The sequence below is a fragment of the Tamandua tetradactyla genome, chromosome 11, assembly GCF_023851605.1.
Source record: "Tamandua tetradactyla isolate mTamTet1 chromosome 11, mTamTet1.pri, whole genome shotgun sequence".
Taxonomy (NCBI): Eukaryota; Metazoa; Chordata; class Mammalia; order Pilosa; family Myrmecophagidae; genus Tamandua; species Tamandua tetradactyla.
This window is the reverse complement of record NC_135337.1, coordinates 74,475,402-74,492,595: the sequence shown is the minus strand read 5'-3', so window position 1 is coordinate 74,492,595 and position 17,194 is coordinate 74,475,402. Positions and strand designations below refer to the sequence as shown.

The window sequence follows — 17,194 nt, the reverse complement described above, 5'->3', positions numbered from 1 at the left end:
GCACACCTCCTAGCCAATTGCCGATGTAATCAGCAACTGATGAGGTTCACATGCTATTGACTCATGCCCACAGCAACAGAACTAGGCACCTTCACCTGGCCAAACTGACACCTGAATCTAGCTACCACAGTTAACCACATTTTTTTTTTTTGTCACGTGGTGTCAGCTGGGTCTCTGGAATGGCTGGTAGGTCCAAAGTTGCCCTGTTTGCATGGCTGGAGCTTGCTGGTTGTTTCTGGTTGGGAATTCGGCTGAAACCCTCAGTTTTTCTCATTAGGCTTTCCACATGGCTGCTTGGGCTTCTTCATAGGATGGCCCCTACCTTCCTAGAAGGAATGCTCCAAGTAGAAGAGGCAGAAACTGACAGTTCTCCTAAGGCCTGGGCTTGGCAGTCACAGAATGTTATTTTTAGCAACTCAGGTTCTTGGTGGGGGAGGAATGTGTGCAAATAATTAGTGGAAGAATTGATGGAGGACATCTTGGTAGACTGTCTACCATAATGGAGAAATATTTTAAATTTTATAACCTTCCAGAGAATATACATGCTTGCTTTCATTAAAATGTTTTTCCATGCCACTAGGTGTTCATATTGCTAAAAGCAGAACAATAGAGGGGTCAAGCTGAGAGGGACCTTCGTGATAGACTAATACAGTTCTAAGGGCCTCTATGAATCCATCACGATCCCCAATATATACGAACTAGGTCAAGCGGAAAAGATCAGGGACTTCCCTCTCCCTTTCCATGAAATTATGACCTATCTTGTTTTTTTCCCCTGAAGTCAGTATTTCTCAAAGTTATGTATTTTTTTAGGGTGCAGTAATAGTAATTTTTTAAGAAATAAAAAATATGTATTCAAAGCTAAGAAAGCAGAAGAGCAATAATTTCCAAAGCAAACTTCAAAAAGTAGTTAGAGATGAGATCCAGCAGTTTGTCATTAGCCTCCATTGAACCATCCCAGATTTTTCTTTCTAGCTGCTTGCAACACACTGAACGGTAGAAGGAATATCAGTATAGGGATTCAGGATTCATATTCATTTGTTAAACCCTATTTTCTCTATTATACCTCCTCTTCTCCTTTGATCTTTCTACCAATCTGTAAGGACCTTTGGGCAAGGCTCATTCTGGCTTTTTCATGTTGAGAAAGGATGTCGACACTAAAGGAGAGGGGGATGTGGTTAATTGATCTTTGGGGAGGCTGGTCCCTCTGGGTTCAGGGTTTATCTGACCTAAGAACCCTCTGGGAATTATAGGTCCTCAGAAAGCACACTTAGTGCATGAGACCTTTATCAAGTCTCAGTTCAAGCCCTAGGTGATCTTAAGAGTTAACAGGAGGGATGTTTGTTGGGGTTTTTCGCAACCATGGCAATCAGCACTATCCAACTGAAGCTTGCCTAAATGTCACCCCCAGAATAGCCTCCTGGCTCCATTTGATCCCTCTCAGCTTCTGATGCCTTATTTTATTACAATTCCTTCCCCCTTGTAGTCAAGAAGGCATTGTCAATCCCAAGGTGCCAGGGTCAGATTCATCACAGGGAGCCACAGCCCATGACACCAGGGAGACTTTTACCAATGAATGTCACATTCTACATAGAGAAATGGGCAATCGTCTTCCTTCCAGAGTTGGGCTTAGACAGACAGAGCGGCCATGTCTGAGCAATCAAAAAGTTTCCTGAATACAACTCCTATGCCTCCTTATGGGAAGTCTTAGCTACTTCCCTACAGAAATAAGTTTCATAAGGGCAACCCTCAAAATCAAGGTTTTGACTTATGTCTTGGTTGAGCGGGTACTCGAAGTTTACAGAAAAGAGAGTTTAATAGCAATATATATATATATTCCTCTTTGAACACTCAAGAGCCCCTATCAACACTTTTAAGTTATCAGCCCACTTAGTCTCAACTATGCAGAATTACAATTCCTCATTACTCTTCTGGACTCCAGGAGTTTGGGTTGTCCAAATGAGCTTTCAAGACAGGTTGATTTAGCTTATGTGTTACAGAAAATTTGTGTTCTAAACAGGACAAACCACTCTGTCTTTGGCCTAATACAGTAGGTGAAGATCTAGAGTACATACACGATCGCCTTTTACCCTGTATTCTGATTTACCATAGACCCAGCCAGCCTGCCTTTGCTTTTAACTCTAATTGAAGCCTGATCTCTTTTTCAGATAATTTAACTGTGATTCTAAATGGCTAGGCTAACTTTCAGGTTTGTGGCACTCCATTTCTGAGTCTAAGGTGTCACAAAATTATGCAAAGTTCCAGGAGAATGCCAGCTGATTGACACACAGCTCAGTGTCTCAGAATGGAGAAATACATTTACGCTTCAAAGTGTAGATGCTATAAAGGCTTATAGTCTAGGTTCAAACATTCTTTATATATTTTCTGAAAGAGATCCTAGCATCGATGTGCTTTTGTTCTGGCTTATTTTGCACAACCTGTTGTCCCCAGTGTTTATTCCTATAGCCGTACCACATTTCATCATATAAATGTATCACAGTTCGCCATTCTCCTTCTCAGTGATTATGCCTTTCAGCTCCCTCCATCTATGGGCGTTATGGATAATCTAGAAAATAAACAAACCATATCTTACAGTATTTTTGCTTGGTTGTACAATCAGCAGCATTCTCAATTTTGGGCAATTTTCATGGTCCATAGCAGCAAAGAACTAAAAAGCACGTTGTCAACAACTGTCAAAACGAAACTGCACCTTATCAATTGTTCCTACCTCTGAATTAGTTGCCTCATGGTATTGTGTGGACTGTTGATGTCTTTGTGTTATCTATTTACCACATCGTGCATTTATAGTGGTCCCCCATAACGTCTACAATTGACTCTTTGTCGGTTATGCCTTTTGAAATATTCATTCGAGAACTTTATAATTGTAGATTTATTCAAGAGGATATGTGGCATAATACATATTCTTTCAATCATAGCCCCCTTCAATATGGTAATGTTACCTAAAACACTGCTAATTAATTACCATTAATTCTATCCATTCCGTTACCTTTAGGTTGAACCTGTTTGGGTAAATTTAGGTCTGCTGTATTCTACTGTGCGACATCTGAGTTTACATTTTTCATCAAACAGTGAAATCACACATATCTGTCCTTTTGTGTCTGACTTATTTCTCTCAGCATTATGTCCTCATCTTTCATCCATGTTGTCTTATGCTTCGGAGCATAAGGCAAACTTGTAACCCAAACTCTTTCTCTGCCTAGATGTAGACGAATGTTCTCAGAGGCCCCAGCCCTGTGGACCTAACTCTGAGTGCACCAACCTACTGGGGAGATACAAGTGCAGCTGTTTGCCTGGTTTCTCTTCTCCCACTGGAAATGGCTGGATCTCAGGAAATTCAGGCAGTTTTGCCTGTAAAGGTAAGGCTCTCAGACATGGGGTCTTTGGTTGACCCCTGCCAGTGGGTTGTCTTCTCAATCTCCTCCTCTTATCAGACGTCAATGAGTGTCTAAACAGGGGCTTCTGCCCTGAGCATTCTGACTGTGCTAACTCCTTGGGAAGCTACAGCTGTGTTTGCCAAGCTGGATTCGTCTCCAGGAACTCCACCTGTGAAGGTATAGGGAAACTTTTCTTCATTATGGACCTAAATAAGTAATTAAGGGACACTTCATTTGAGAATGTTATGAGGTAGAAGTGCCTTGCTCAAGCATTCATAGCTAATTAGCGGAAGAGCGAGGATTTGAACCCCTATTAAGGACCTACTGTGAATCATGTAGAGCATCAGGCTGTCTTTGAGAGTAACAGGGAGTTCTTGTCCATAGAGTAATTGTTTCTCCTGGGACATTTGTGATATCTACAGAGATTTTTGGTTGTCATAACAGAGGAAAGAGTGGTTAGCTGCTGGCATCTAGTGGTAGAGGCCAGGGAAGCTGTTAAACATCCCTTAATGCATAGGGCAGCCCCCTAATGCTAAGATTTATCTGCCCTCACTTGTCAATAGTGCTTAGGTAGGGACACCCTGCTGTGGAGAGCTCAGACTTAAACTCCAGAATCTCTTTCTGAAGATATTTGAAAAAAAAAAAAAAAAACTTAACAGTTAGTCTTTTTCACCTTTCCCTTTAATATCAAATGGGTTCCACTGTATGTCCGGCAAGAAGGGGAGAACTTGGAAATTCGAAACCAGCTCCCACGATTTACCAACATGTGCAGAATGAGCCTCCTTCCATGTTCTCCTGAGCTAGTTTGCTCACTCGACCTTGAGTTCAGGTTTTCTCATCCTCTCACCACATGTGGACGAATGTGCTGATCCCAGAGCTTGCCCAGAGCACGCGAGTTGCCATAACACTGTCGGAAGCTACTCCTGTTCCTGCAACCCAGAATTTGCATCCAGCAGTGGAAACTTGAGTTTCCAGGGCTCAAGAGGGAGGTGTGAAGGTAGGCATATGGGCCCCTTGGGAACTCAGGTCCAAGGCTGTTTTCAAAGTCCTGAGTAGGAGTGAGGATGCCACATGGCTGCGTTCAGGACCCTCTTCTACAAAGCTGATGCCAATACCATCCATCCATCCATTCAATAGACAGATACCTCTTGAACCTCTACCATGCAGGAGGTAATATTCTGGGTACTTGGGGAATACAGTGGTGAGTAAATCAGGTAAAAACACTTGCTTTTCACGAACTTATCATCTTGCAGAGTGTGATTGATAACAAAAAACATGTGAATATATTCAGTGTCAGATAGATTTAAATGAGATGAAGGAAAGTAAAATAGCCTGAGAAGTCTAGAAATAGCAAATCCTCTGAATAAGATGCAGACTGGAGGTTCCCACAACACAGGGGAAGAAGGAGTATATGTTTGGTAGATGTGGAGTGTTGGAATTACAAAGAGGAAAACCATAGATTAGTAAAGATAGATAGGAAATGCTAATTTTGATAGAGTGATAAGGAGAGGTAATGTGTATATAATACACAATTTTACATTTGTACCATTTTAAGTGTACAATTCTGTGGTATTAATTACATTTACAATATTGTAGGTCATCCCCACATCCATAACTGATAATTTTTGTCAACGTAAACTGATTAAGCAATAGCTCTACATTTTGCTTCCCTTAATGCCTGGTAAACTCTAATCATCCTTATAAATTTGCTTATTCTAGATAGTTCATATGAGTGAAGCCATACATTGTTTGTCGTTTGCTGTCAGGCTTATTCCATCAGCATAAGTTTTCAAGGTTTCCAAGTTGTAGCATGTGTCAGAACTTCGTTTGTCTCTATGGGTGAATAATATTCCATTGTGCATATATACCACATTTTGTTTATCCATTCACCCATGTGTGAACACTGTGGTTGTTTCCACCTCTCTGATTATTGTGAATAATATTGCTATGAACAGTGATGTACAGATATATGTTCCAGTTTTGGTTTGCAGTTCTTTTGAAGGTATATTGTTATTCTTTTTAATGATGTGGTGATAAAAGTGGAGATGAATTGAGATTATTAGGGAAGGGGAGGAACAAACATGTTCAATACTGAGGGAGCAGAGGAAGTGAGAGTGACCCTTCATGGACCTTCAGGTGGTTACTGCAAGAGAATCTTCAAGCCCCGTGTCAGTTTGTTATGTTGCTGGAATGCAATGTCTTAGAAATTGAGAGGCAGAAAAATAAAGGGAATTTAATCAGTTACAAGGTTCCATTTCTAAGATCCTGAAAATGTCCAGAGTGCAGCATCCATGGAAAGACACCTTCATTCAAGTAGACTGATGGGTCAGGAACACCTCTGTCGTCTGAGAACACACCCGGCTGGCATCTGATGGTCCCTGGCTCCGGAACTTCATGGCTTTCAGGCTCTGTTCCTCTGGGGGTTCCTCACTTTGCTCTTTGGGGCTGGCCTTCATCTCTTGGCTTCCCTTGGCTCTCTCCAGTTTCTGTATTGCTTAACATCTCATGGGAAACCACATGGCAACGTCTATGGAGCTCCAAGGATCTCCAAACATCCATGTCTCTGTTCTCTGAAGCAACTGCTTTCCAAGCGTCTATGACTGATCCCTCTATTGTTTCTGGCTCTTTCCAAATTGTTTCCTCTTTTAAAGGATGCCAGGAACTAATCAAGACCCACCTGGAATGGGCGGAATCACATTTCCATCTGATCAAAATGTCACATGAACAGGGAACACAGGTGCTTCAGTGGTAGAATGTTTGCCTTCCATGTGGGAGACCTGGGTTTGATTCCTGGTTATGCACCCCTGAAAATGAATCAATCAATATATACATATTTTGAAAAGATCACACTCACAATTGGGTGAACCACAACTCGGGGAAATAATCTAATTTAAAATTTCTATGTTTCAATCCTGAATCAGGATTAAAACAAATGGCCTCCCCCACAAGATAAGATGATGATTAAAACTTGGATTTTCTGGGGAACATAATTGATTGAAATGGGGCCAAGGCCCAAGGTATTAGAAGTGCATGAGGAGAGAGGCAAATTTGGCTGGGTTGAGATTTGCAAGGGCTTGTCCTTTCCAATAATGAATTTGGACTTATGCTGGGCATTCTATCACAGAATTTGCAGGCTGCTGACACAAAAAATACCGCAAAATTGTTGGGCTTCACACCAGGAATTTACTGGGTTGTAATTCAGAAGTTCTGTGAGGGGTCGATAACCTTCTCACTGGCCAGCCATCCTTGAGTTTCTTGGCTTTCCCATCACATGACAATGCCCTGTCCTTTCTCTTCTTGGTATCTGGCTCCTCACCATGGCTTTCTCTCTTACTCTGTCTGTCTTTCTTCTGTTTATAATGGACTCCATTAATCCAGATTAAGAGCCACACTCAATTAGTTGGGCCACCTCTTAAATAAAAATGACATCTTCAAGAAGTCTTTTAAAAATGGGCTCATACCCACAGTAATGGAATAAACTGAAGAAAATTTTAATTTTTCTGGGGTATGTAACTCACTCTACCATTCCTTTGCTAAATATGACTCGAAATGGTTGCTCTCAATGTAGCAATGAAAATGTGTTTAAGACATAAAGACTGGGGTTGGGCAAACCCATTATTTTCAGATATTGGTGAAATTTCTGCCTTAGCATCCTTCATTCTTTTGCCTTAGACCAATTTTTAGCTAAGATGTGGGTGAATATTCCAGGAACTTGATCCTTTGTGGCTGCAGTTTTGCCTGTATCAATATCCCAGGGAAATAAAATTGTTCCTGTTTGCCTGCATTCTTTTCACCCTAACTTTGGATCCCTGAGCAATCAGAGGCTTTACCATGTAGAGGTAATTCTTCCAGCCATGCTGAGTTCTTTCCCAGTGGATATCAAATTACACTCAAACTCATTGGCTAATAACTCCAACAGACTTTTTGCTCATGAAGAGTCCTTGGTTTGATGTTCTAATTTGCTCGCTGCCGGAATGCAACACACCAGAGATGGATTGTCTTTCAATAAAATGCATTTATTTAGTTAACGTACAGTTCTTCAGAGGAAAGGCAGCTAACTTTCTCCTGAGGTTCTCTCTTAGGTGTGAAGGTACAGGGCGGTCTCTGCTGGCCTTCTCTCCAGGACTCTGGGTTGCAACAACTTTCCCTGGGGTGATTCCTTTCTGCATCTCCAAAGGCCTAGGCAGAGTTGTGAGTGGTGAGTTGAAGTACACTGAGCTGTTTGGGATGTGCTGCCTTGAGCTTTCTCATTTAAACACCAGCCAATTCAATCAAACACCATTCACAGCAACCTGCACACCTCCTAGCTGATTGCAGATGTAAACCAGATGAGCTTCACATGCCATTGGCTCATGTCCACACCAATAGATCTAGGCACCTTCACCTGACCAAACTGACACCTGAATCTAACCACCACAGTTGACCACATGGTTTTTCTGTTTCACATGGTGTCATTGGGTCTCTCAGATGACTAATAGGTCTAAAGTGGTCCTCTTTGCATGGCTGATGGTTGACGGTGGTTTCTGGCTGGGAATTCGGCTGAAACCCTCAGTTTTTCTCATTAGGCTTTCCACATGGCTGCTTGGGCTTCCTCATGGGATGGCCCCTACCTTCCTAGAAGGAATTCCCCAAGTGGAAGAAGGCAGAAAGTGACAGTTCTCCTAAGGCCTGGGATTGGCAGTCACAGAAAGTTACTTTTAGCTACTCAGGCTCTTGGTGGGGGTGTAATGTGTGCAAATAATTAGTGGAAGGATTGATGGAGGACATCTTTGTAGACTGTCTACCATAATGGAGAACATATTTTAAATTTTTCAGTGTTCCAGAGAATATACATGCTTGCTTTCATTAAAATGTTTTTTCATGCCACTAGCTGCTCATATTGCTAAAAGCAGAACAATATAACGATCAATCTGAAAGGGACCTTAGTGATAGAATAATAGACTTCTAAGTGCCCCTCTGGATCCATCAAGATCCCCAACATATAAGAACTAGGTCAAGCGGAAAGAACAGGGTCTTCCCTCTTCCTTTCCATGAAATTGTCACCTCTCTTATTTTTTTCCCTTAAACTCAGTATTTCTCAAAGTTTATGTATTTTTTTAGGGTGCAGTAATAGTAGTTTTCTTATGAAATAAAAATATATATTCAAAGCAAAGAAAGAAGAAAAACAGTAATTTCCAAAGCAAACTTCAAAAAGCTGTTACAGAAGAGATCCAGGAGTTTATCATTAGCCACCGATGAACCAGCTCAGATTTTTCTTTCTAGCAGCTTGCAAAACACTGGAAGGTAGAAGGAATATCAGTATAGTGATTCAGGATTCATACTCATTTGTTAAACCCTATTTTCTCTGTTATACCTCCTCCTCTCCTTTGATGTTTCTCCCAATCTATAAGGATCTTTGGGTAATGCTCATTCTGACTTTTTCATGTTGAGAAAGAATGTCGACACTAAACGGCAGGGGAATGTGATTAATTGATCTCTTTGGGGAGGCTGGTCCCTCTGGGTTTCAGGATTTATCTGACCTTCAGAACCCTCTGGGAATTATCTGTCCTAGGAAAGCAAACTTAGTGCATGAGACTTTTATCAAATCTCAGTTCAAGCCCTAGGTGTTCTTAAGAATTAACAGGAGTGATGTTTGTTGGGGTTTGTCCCAACCGTGGCAATCAGCACTATCTCACTGAAGCTGCCTAAATGTAACCCCCAGAATAGCCTCCTCACTCCGTTTCATCTCTCTTGCCTTCTGATGCCTTATTTTATTACAATTCTTTCGCCTTTTGGTCAAGAAGGCATTGTCAATCCCAAGGCGCCAGGGTCAGATTCATCACCGGGAGCCACACCCCATGATGCCAGGGAGACTTTTACCCCTGAATGTCATGTTCTGCATAGAGGAGAGGGCAATGGTCTTCCTTGCAGAGTTGGGCTTACAGAGACAGAGAGGCCGTGTCTGAGCAATCAAGAAGTTTCCTGGATGCAACTCCTGTGCCTCCTTATGGGTGGTCTTAGCTACTTCCCTACAGAAAACAGTTTCATAAGAACAACCCTCAAAATCAGGGGTTTACTTATGTCTTGGTTGAGAGAGTACCCAGGCTTTCTCAGGATGGAAAGTTTGATAGCAATATATATATATATATTCCTCTTTGAACCCTCAAGGACCTCTATCAATACTTTTAAGTTATCTGCCCGCTCTAGTCTAAGCTATGCTGAATTACAAGTTCTCATTACTCTTTTGGACTCCAAGAGTTGGGTTGCCCAAATGAGCTATCACAACAGGTCTAATATATTTGGTCTAATATAGTAGGTGAAGGTCTAGCGTACGTACCGATCGTCCTTTACCCTGTATTCTGATTTACCTTAGACCCAGCCAGACAGGCTTTGTTTTTAGCTCGAATTGAGGCCTGACCTCCGTTTCAGTTAATTTAACTGTGATTCTGCATGGCTAGGTTAACTTTCAGGGTTGTGGCACTCTGTGTCTGAGTCTCAGGTGTCACTGAATTATACAAAGTTCCAGGAAAATGCCAGCTGATTTACACACAGCTCAGTGTCTCAGAATAGAGAAATACATTTACACTTCAAAGTGTGGATGCTCTAAGTGCTTTAGTCTAGGCTCCGACATTCTTTAAGTATTTTCTGAAAGAAATCCTAGCATAGCCATTCTTTTGTTCTGGCTTATTTTCCACAACATATTATCTCCAGTGTTTATCCTAATAGCCGTACCACATTTCATCGTATAAATGTATCACAGTTCCTCATTCTCCTTCTCAGTCATTACGCCTTTTGGCTCCTTCCATCTATTGGGCCATATGGATAATCTCCAAAATAAACAAACCATATCTTACAGTATTTTTTCTTGGTTGTACAATCAACAGCACTCTCAATTTTAGACAATTTTCATGGTCCATAGCAGCACAGAACTAACAAGCACACTGTCAACAACTGTCTAAACAAGACTACACCTTATCACTTGTCCCTCCCCCCAATTAGTTGCCCCATGGTATTACTGCGGTACTGTTGATATCTTTGTCTTATCTCTTTACCATAGCATGTATTTACAGTTGTCCCCCATACCCTCTGCTATTGACTCTTTGTCCACTATGGAACCTTTTGAAACATTCATTCCAGAACTTATTATTGCAGACTTATTCAAGAGAATACATGGCATTGTTCATATTTATTCAATCATATCCCCCTTCTATATGGTAATTTTACTTATAACCCCACTAATTAGTTAATATCCATTCTATCCATTTCCTTACATTTAGGTTGAACTTCATCAGGTAACTTTAGGTCTGCTATATTCTACTGTGTAACATCTGAGATTACCTTTATCATCAAAACAGTGAAATCATACAGTATCCGCCCTTTTGTGTCTGACTTATTTCTCTCAGATGATGTCATCAAGTTTCATCCGTGTTGTCTCATGCTATGGGAGCATGGGGCAAATTTGTAACCCAAATTCTTGCTCTGCCTAGATGTAGACGAATGTTCTCAGAGTCCCCAGCCCTGTGGACCGAACTCTGAGTGCACCAACCTACCGGGGAGATACAAGTGCAGCTGTTTGCCTGGTTTCTCTTCTCCCACTGGAAACGACTGGATCTCAGGAAATTCAGGCAGTTTTGCCTGTTCAGGTAATGCTCTCAGACATGGGGACTTTGGTGGACCCCTGCCAGTGGGTTGTCTTCTCACTCTCCTCCTCTTCTCAGATGTCAACGAGTGTCTCAACAGCAGCATCTGCCCTGAGCATTCTGACTGTGCTAACTCCTTGGGAAGCTACAGCTGTGTTTGCCAAGCTGGATTTCTCTCCAGGAACTCCACCTGTGAAGGTATAGGGAAACTTTTCTTCATTATGGACCTGAATAAGTAATTAAGAGTATGTTATGAGGTAAGCATTCCTTTCTCAAGAATTCAGAGCTAATTAGTGGAAGAGCCAGGATTTGAACCCCTCTTAAGGACCTACTGTGAACCATGTAGAGCATCAGGCTGTCCTTGAGAGAAACGAGTTCTTGTCCATACAGTAATTGATTCTCCATGGGAAATTTGTGATATCTACAGAGATTTTTTTTTACTTCGTATTTCTGTATTTAAATTCTTTTTTATTAATTTTTTATTTTTTTAAATATCAAAAAAACACCAGATGAATGCAAACATTCGTAACTTTTGATCATTCCGTTCTACATATATAATCAGTAATTCACATATCATCACATAGTTGCATAGTCATCATCATGATCATTTCTTGGAACATTTGCATCTATTCAGAAAAAGAAAATGTAAAAAAATTCATACATACCATTACCCCCATCCCTCCCCCTCTCCAATCACCAGCATTTCACTCTAAATTTATTTTAACATTTGTTCCCCTATTATTCATCTTTATTCTGTATGTTTTACTCATCTGTTAATAAGGTAGATAAAAGGAGCATCAGACACAAGATTTTCACAACCACACAGTCACATTATGAAAGTTATATCATTATTCAATCATCTTCAAGAAACATAGCTACTGGAACACAGCTCTACATTTTCAGGCAGTTCCCTCCAGCCTCCCCAATACATCTTGACTAACAAGGTGATATCTATTTAGTGCCTAAGAATAACCTCCAGGATAACTTCTCAACTCTGTTTGGAGTCTCTCAGCCATTGACACTTTATTTTGTCTCATTTCACTCTTCCGCCTTTTGGTCGAGAAGGTTTTCTCAATCCCTTGATGCTGAGTCTCGCCTCATTCCAGGATTTCTTTCCCACATCGTCAGGAAGGTCCACACCCTTGGGAGTCATGTCCCACCTAGACAGGGAGACGGTGGTAAGTTTGCTTGTTGTGTTGGCTGGAGAGAGAGGCCACATCTGAGCAAGAAAAGACGTTCTCTTGGAAGTGACTCTACGGCCTAATTTTAACTAGGCTTGACCTATCCTTTGTGGGGTTAAGTTTCATATGAACAAATCCCAAGTTTGGGGGCTCAGCCTATAGCTTTGATTGTCCACACTGCTTGTGAGAATATCAAGAATTCAACTTGAGGAAGTTGAATTTTATCCCTTTCTCATCGTTCCACAAAGGGTACTTTGCAAACACATTTTTATTCACTGTTCAAATCACTCTGGGATTTATTGGGGCATCACTCTGGGCAAACCAGCAAAATCTCATGTCTTACTCAAGGTTCCATGTACTTATGGTGTTCAATTAAGCTCTCTACTTAAGTTATATTAAGAAATGCACTAGTCAAAATATAAATTTTGTACCACATAAGCATTTTTTGCTTTAGTCTCACACATAAGTTAAAATTTCAAAATATTAATTACCATCTAATTTCAGCACCCTGCAGTAATGACATTTCTTTTCTACAGAGATTTTTGATCTTCATAAAAGGGGGAAGAGTGGTTAGCTGCTGGCATCTAGTGGTAGAGGCCAGGGAAGCTATTGAACATCCCTTAATGCCTAGGGCAGCCCTGTAATGCTAAGATTTATCTGTCCTCATTTGCCAGTAGTGCTTAGGTTGGGAGACCCCGCTGCGGAGTGCTCAGACCTAAACTCCAGAATTTCTTCCCGAAGGTATTTGAAAAAAATCTTGAGAGTTAGTGTTTTTGTCCTTTCCCTTTCATATCAAATGGGTTCCACTGTATGTCCAGCAAGGAGGGGAGAACGTGGAAATTGTAAACCAGCTACCACAATTTAGCAACATGTGCAGAATGGGCCTCCTTCCAAGTTCTCCTGAGCTAGTTTGCTCACTGGCCTTGAGTTCAGGTTTCTTATCCTCTCACCAGATATGGATGAATTTGCTTATCCCAGAGCTTGCCCAGAGCACGGGAGTTGCCATAACACTGTCGGAAGCTACTCCTGTTCCTGCAACCCAGGATTTGCATCCAGCAGTGGAAACTTGAGTTCCCAGGGCTCAAGAGGGAGGTGTGAAGGTAGATATATGTGCCTCTTGGGAACTCGGGTCCAAGGCTGGTTTTCAAAGTCTGGAGTAGGAGTGAAGATGCAACATGGCTGAGTTCAGGATCCTCATCTAGAAAGCTGATGCCGATAACACCCATCCATTCATTAAACAAATATCTCTTGAACCTCTACCATGCAGGAGGTAATATTTGGGTACTTGGGGAATACAGTGGTGAGTAAATCAGGTAAAAACACAAACTTATCATCTAACAGAGGGTGATTGATAACGAAAAATATGTGAATGTATATTCCCCTTCAGTTATATTTAAATGAGATGAAGAAAAGTAAAGTAGCGTGAGAAGTCTAGAAATAGCAAATCCTCTGAGACAAGAAGTAGACTCGAGGTTCCCACAACACAAGGGAAGGAGGAGTATATGTTTGGTAGATGTGGAGTGTTGGAATTACAAAGAGGAAAACTATGGGTTAGGAAAGATGGATAGGAAATGCTAATTTGATAGAGTGGTAAGGAGAGGTAATGTGTATATAATACACAATTTTACATTTCTACCATTTGTAAGTGTACAATTCAGTGGTATTAATTACATTTATAATATTGTAGTTCACCTCTACATCCATTACCAATATTTTTTTGTCACCTTAAACTGATTAAGCAATAACTCCCCATTTCCCTTCCCACAGTGCCTGGTCAACTCTAATCTTTATAAATTTGCTTATTCTAGATAGTTCATATGAGTGAAGCTATACATTGTTTGTCATTTGGTATCAGGCTTATTTCAATCAGCATCAGGTTTTCAAGGTTCTTCCAAGTTGTAGCATGTGTCAGAACTTCGTTCATTTCTATGGCTGCATGATAGTCCATCATATGTTTGAAAGGATGTATGTCCCCTAGAAAAGCCATGTTTTATTCAAGATCCCATTCCGTAAAGGCAGAATAATCCTTATTCAATACTGTATGTTTGAAACTGTAATCAGATTATCTCCCTGGAGTTGTGATTTAATCAAAAGTGGTTGTTAAGCTGGATTAGCTGATAGGGATGTCTCCACCCATTTGGGTGGGTTTTAATAAGTTTCTGGGGTCCTATAAAAGAGGAAACATTTTGGAGAATGAGGAGATTCGGAGAGAGCAGAGAATATTGCAGCACCACGAAGGAAAAGGCCATGAGCAACTTTTGGAGATGAAGGAAAACACCTCCCAGGGAGCTTCATGAAACAGGAAGCCAGGAGAGAAAGCTAGTAGATGATGCCATGTTTGCCATGTGCCCTTCTAGCTGAGAGAGAAACCCTGTCTGTGTTCGCCATGTGCCTTCGCACTTGAAAAAGAGACCCTGAACTTCATGGGCCTTCTTGAACCAAAGTATCTTTCCTGGGATGGATGCCTTTAATTGGATATTTGTATAGACTTGTTTTAATTGGGACATTTTCTCGGCCTTAGAGCTGTGAACGAGCAACGTATTAAATTCCCCTTTTTAAAAGCTGTTTTGTTTCTGGCAGCTAGTAAGCTAGAACATTTGTATATACCACATTTTGTTTATCCATTCACCCATAGGTAGACACTGAGGTTGTTTCCACCTTTTTTATTATTGTGAATAATGTTGCTATGAACAGTGATGTACTGATATATGTTCTAGTCCTTGTTTTCAGTTCTTTTGGGGGTATATTGTTGTTCTTTTTAATGATGTAGTGATAACTTGGGGATGAATTGAGATTATTAGGGAAGGGGAGAAATAAAAGTTCAGCACTGATGGAGCAGAGGAAGTGAGAGTGAACCTTCATGGACCTTCAGATTATTATTGCAGGAGAATCATCAAGCCCTGTGTTAGTTTGTTAAGCTGCTGGAATGCAATGTCTCAGAAACTGAGAGGCTTTTATAAAGGAAATTTAATCAGTTGCAAGTTTCCATTTCTAAGGTCCTGAAAATGTCCCAAGTGAGGCATCCATGGAAAGACACCTTCATTCAAGTAGACTGATGGGTCAGGAACACCTCTGTCAGCTGGGAACACACCCGGCTGGCATCTGATGGTCCCTGGCTCCGGAACTTCATGGCTTTCAGGCTCTGTTCCTGTGGGGGTTCCTCACTCTCTGCAGGATCTGGGTTGCTTAACATCTCCTGGGAAACCACATGACAGCGTTTGCGGTGCTCCAAGGATCTCCAAACATCCGTGTCTCTGTTCTCTGCTGCAACTGCTTTCCAAGCATCTGTGACTGATCTCTCAATTATTTCTGGGCCTCTCCAAATTGTTTCCTCTTTTAAAGGACCCAAGTAACTAATCAAGACCCACCTGGAATGGGTGGAATCACATCTCCATCTGATCAAAAGGTCACATGCACAGGGAACATGGGTGGTTCAGTGGCAGAATGTTTGCCTTCAATGTGGGAGACCAGGGCTCAATTCCCGGATATGCAACCCCAAAATAAATAAATAAATAAATAAATATTTTGATCCCAAAATCAATCAATCAATCTATATATATATTTTTAAAAGGTCACATGCACAATTGGGTGAATCACATCTCAGTAGAATTAATCTAATAGAAAGTTTCTATGTTTCAACCCTGAATCAGGATTAGAAGAAACGGCTGCTCCCAGAAGATAAGATCATGATTAAAACTTGGATTTTCTGGGGTACATAACTGATTGAAATGGGGCCAAGATCCAAGGTATTAGAAGTGAATGAGGAGAGAGGCAAGTTTAGCTAGGTTGCATTTGCAAGGGCTTGTTCTTCTCAATAATGTATTTGGATTTATGCTGGGCATTCTATCACAGCATTTGCAGGGTGCCTTAGATTCCCAGGCTGCTGAAACAAAAAGTACCACAAAATGGTTTGGCTTAACACCAGGAATTTATTGGCTTGTAATCAGAAGTTCTCTATGGGGGTCGATAGCCTTCTCACTGGCCAGCCATCCTTGAGTTTCTTGGCTTTCCCATCACAGGAAAATGCCCTGTCCTTTCTCTTCTGGGTATCTGGCTCCTCACCATGGCTTTCTCTCTTACTCTGTCTGTCTTTCTTCTGTTTATAATGGACTCCATTAATCCAGGTTAAGAGCCACACTCAATTAGTTAGGTCACATCTTAAAAATGATGTCTTCAAGAAGTCTTATTTATAATGGGCTTACACCCACAGTAATGGAACAAACTGAGGAAAATTTTGGTTTTTTCTGGGGTATGTAACTCACTCTACCAAACATTGGCACAAATATACCTCGAAATGTTTGCTCTCAATGTAGCAATGAAAATGCTTTTAAGATAGCAAGACGAGGGTTGGGGAAACCCATTGTTTTCAGATATTGGTGAAATTTCAGCCTTAGCATCCTTCATTCTTTTGCCCTAGACCAATTTTCAGCTTAGATTTGGGTGAATGTTCCAGGAACTTGACCTTTTGTGGCTACAGTTTTGCCTGTATCAACATCCCAGTAAAATACAATTGTTCCTGTCTGCCTGCATTCTTTTCACCCTATCTTTGGATCCCTGAGAAATCGAGGCTTTACCATGTAGAGGTAATTCTTTCAGCCATGATGAGTTCTTTTTCAGTGAATATCAAACTACCCCCAAACTCATTGGCTAATAACCCCAACAGACTTTTTGCTCATGGGAATCCTTGGTTTGATGTTTTAGTTTGCTAGCTGCTGGAATGCAACATTGTCTTTCAGTAAAAGGGGATTTATTTAGTTAACCTATAGTTCTTCAGAGGAAAGGCAGCTAACTTTCAACTGAGGTTCTCTCTTATGTGGGAAGGCACAGGGTGGTCTCTGCTGGCTGTCTCTCTAGGCCTCTGGGTTCTAACAATGATTCCTTTCTGCATCTCCAAAGGCCTGGGCTGAGTTGCAAGTGCTGAGATGAGGTGTGCTGAGCTGCTTGGGCTGTGCTGCGTTGATCTCAATTATTTAAGCACCAGCCAATTCAATTAAACATCATT

The 17,194-nt window shown here is 41.1% G+C and overlaps 1 protein-coding gene across 1 annotated transcript in view; it reads left to right on the top strand.

Moving 5' to 3' along the window:
- Positions 1 to 17,194, top strand: part of ADGRE1 (adhesion G protein-coupled receptor E1) — a 117,920-nt gene that overhangs the window by 30,940 nt on the left and 69,786 nt on the right. The window contains exons 4-5 of the mRNA XM_077120913.1: positions 10,859 to 11,014; positions 11,090 to 11,209. Of these exons, the coding sequence (XP_076977028.1) occupies positions 10,859 to 11,014; positions 11,090 to 11,209 (276 nt within the window). The remainder of the gene's footprint in view (positions 1 to 10,858; positions 11,015 to 11,089; positions 11,210 to 17,194) is intronic.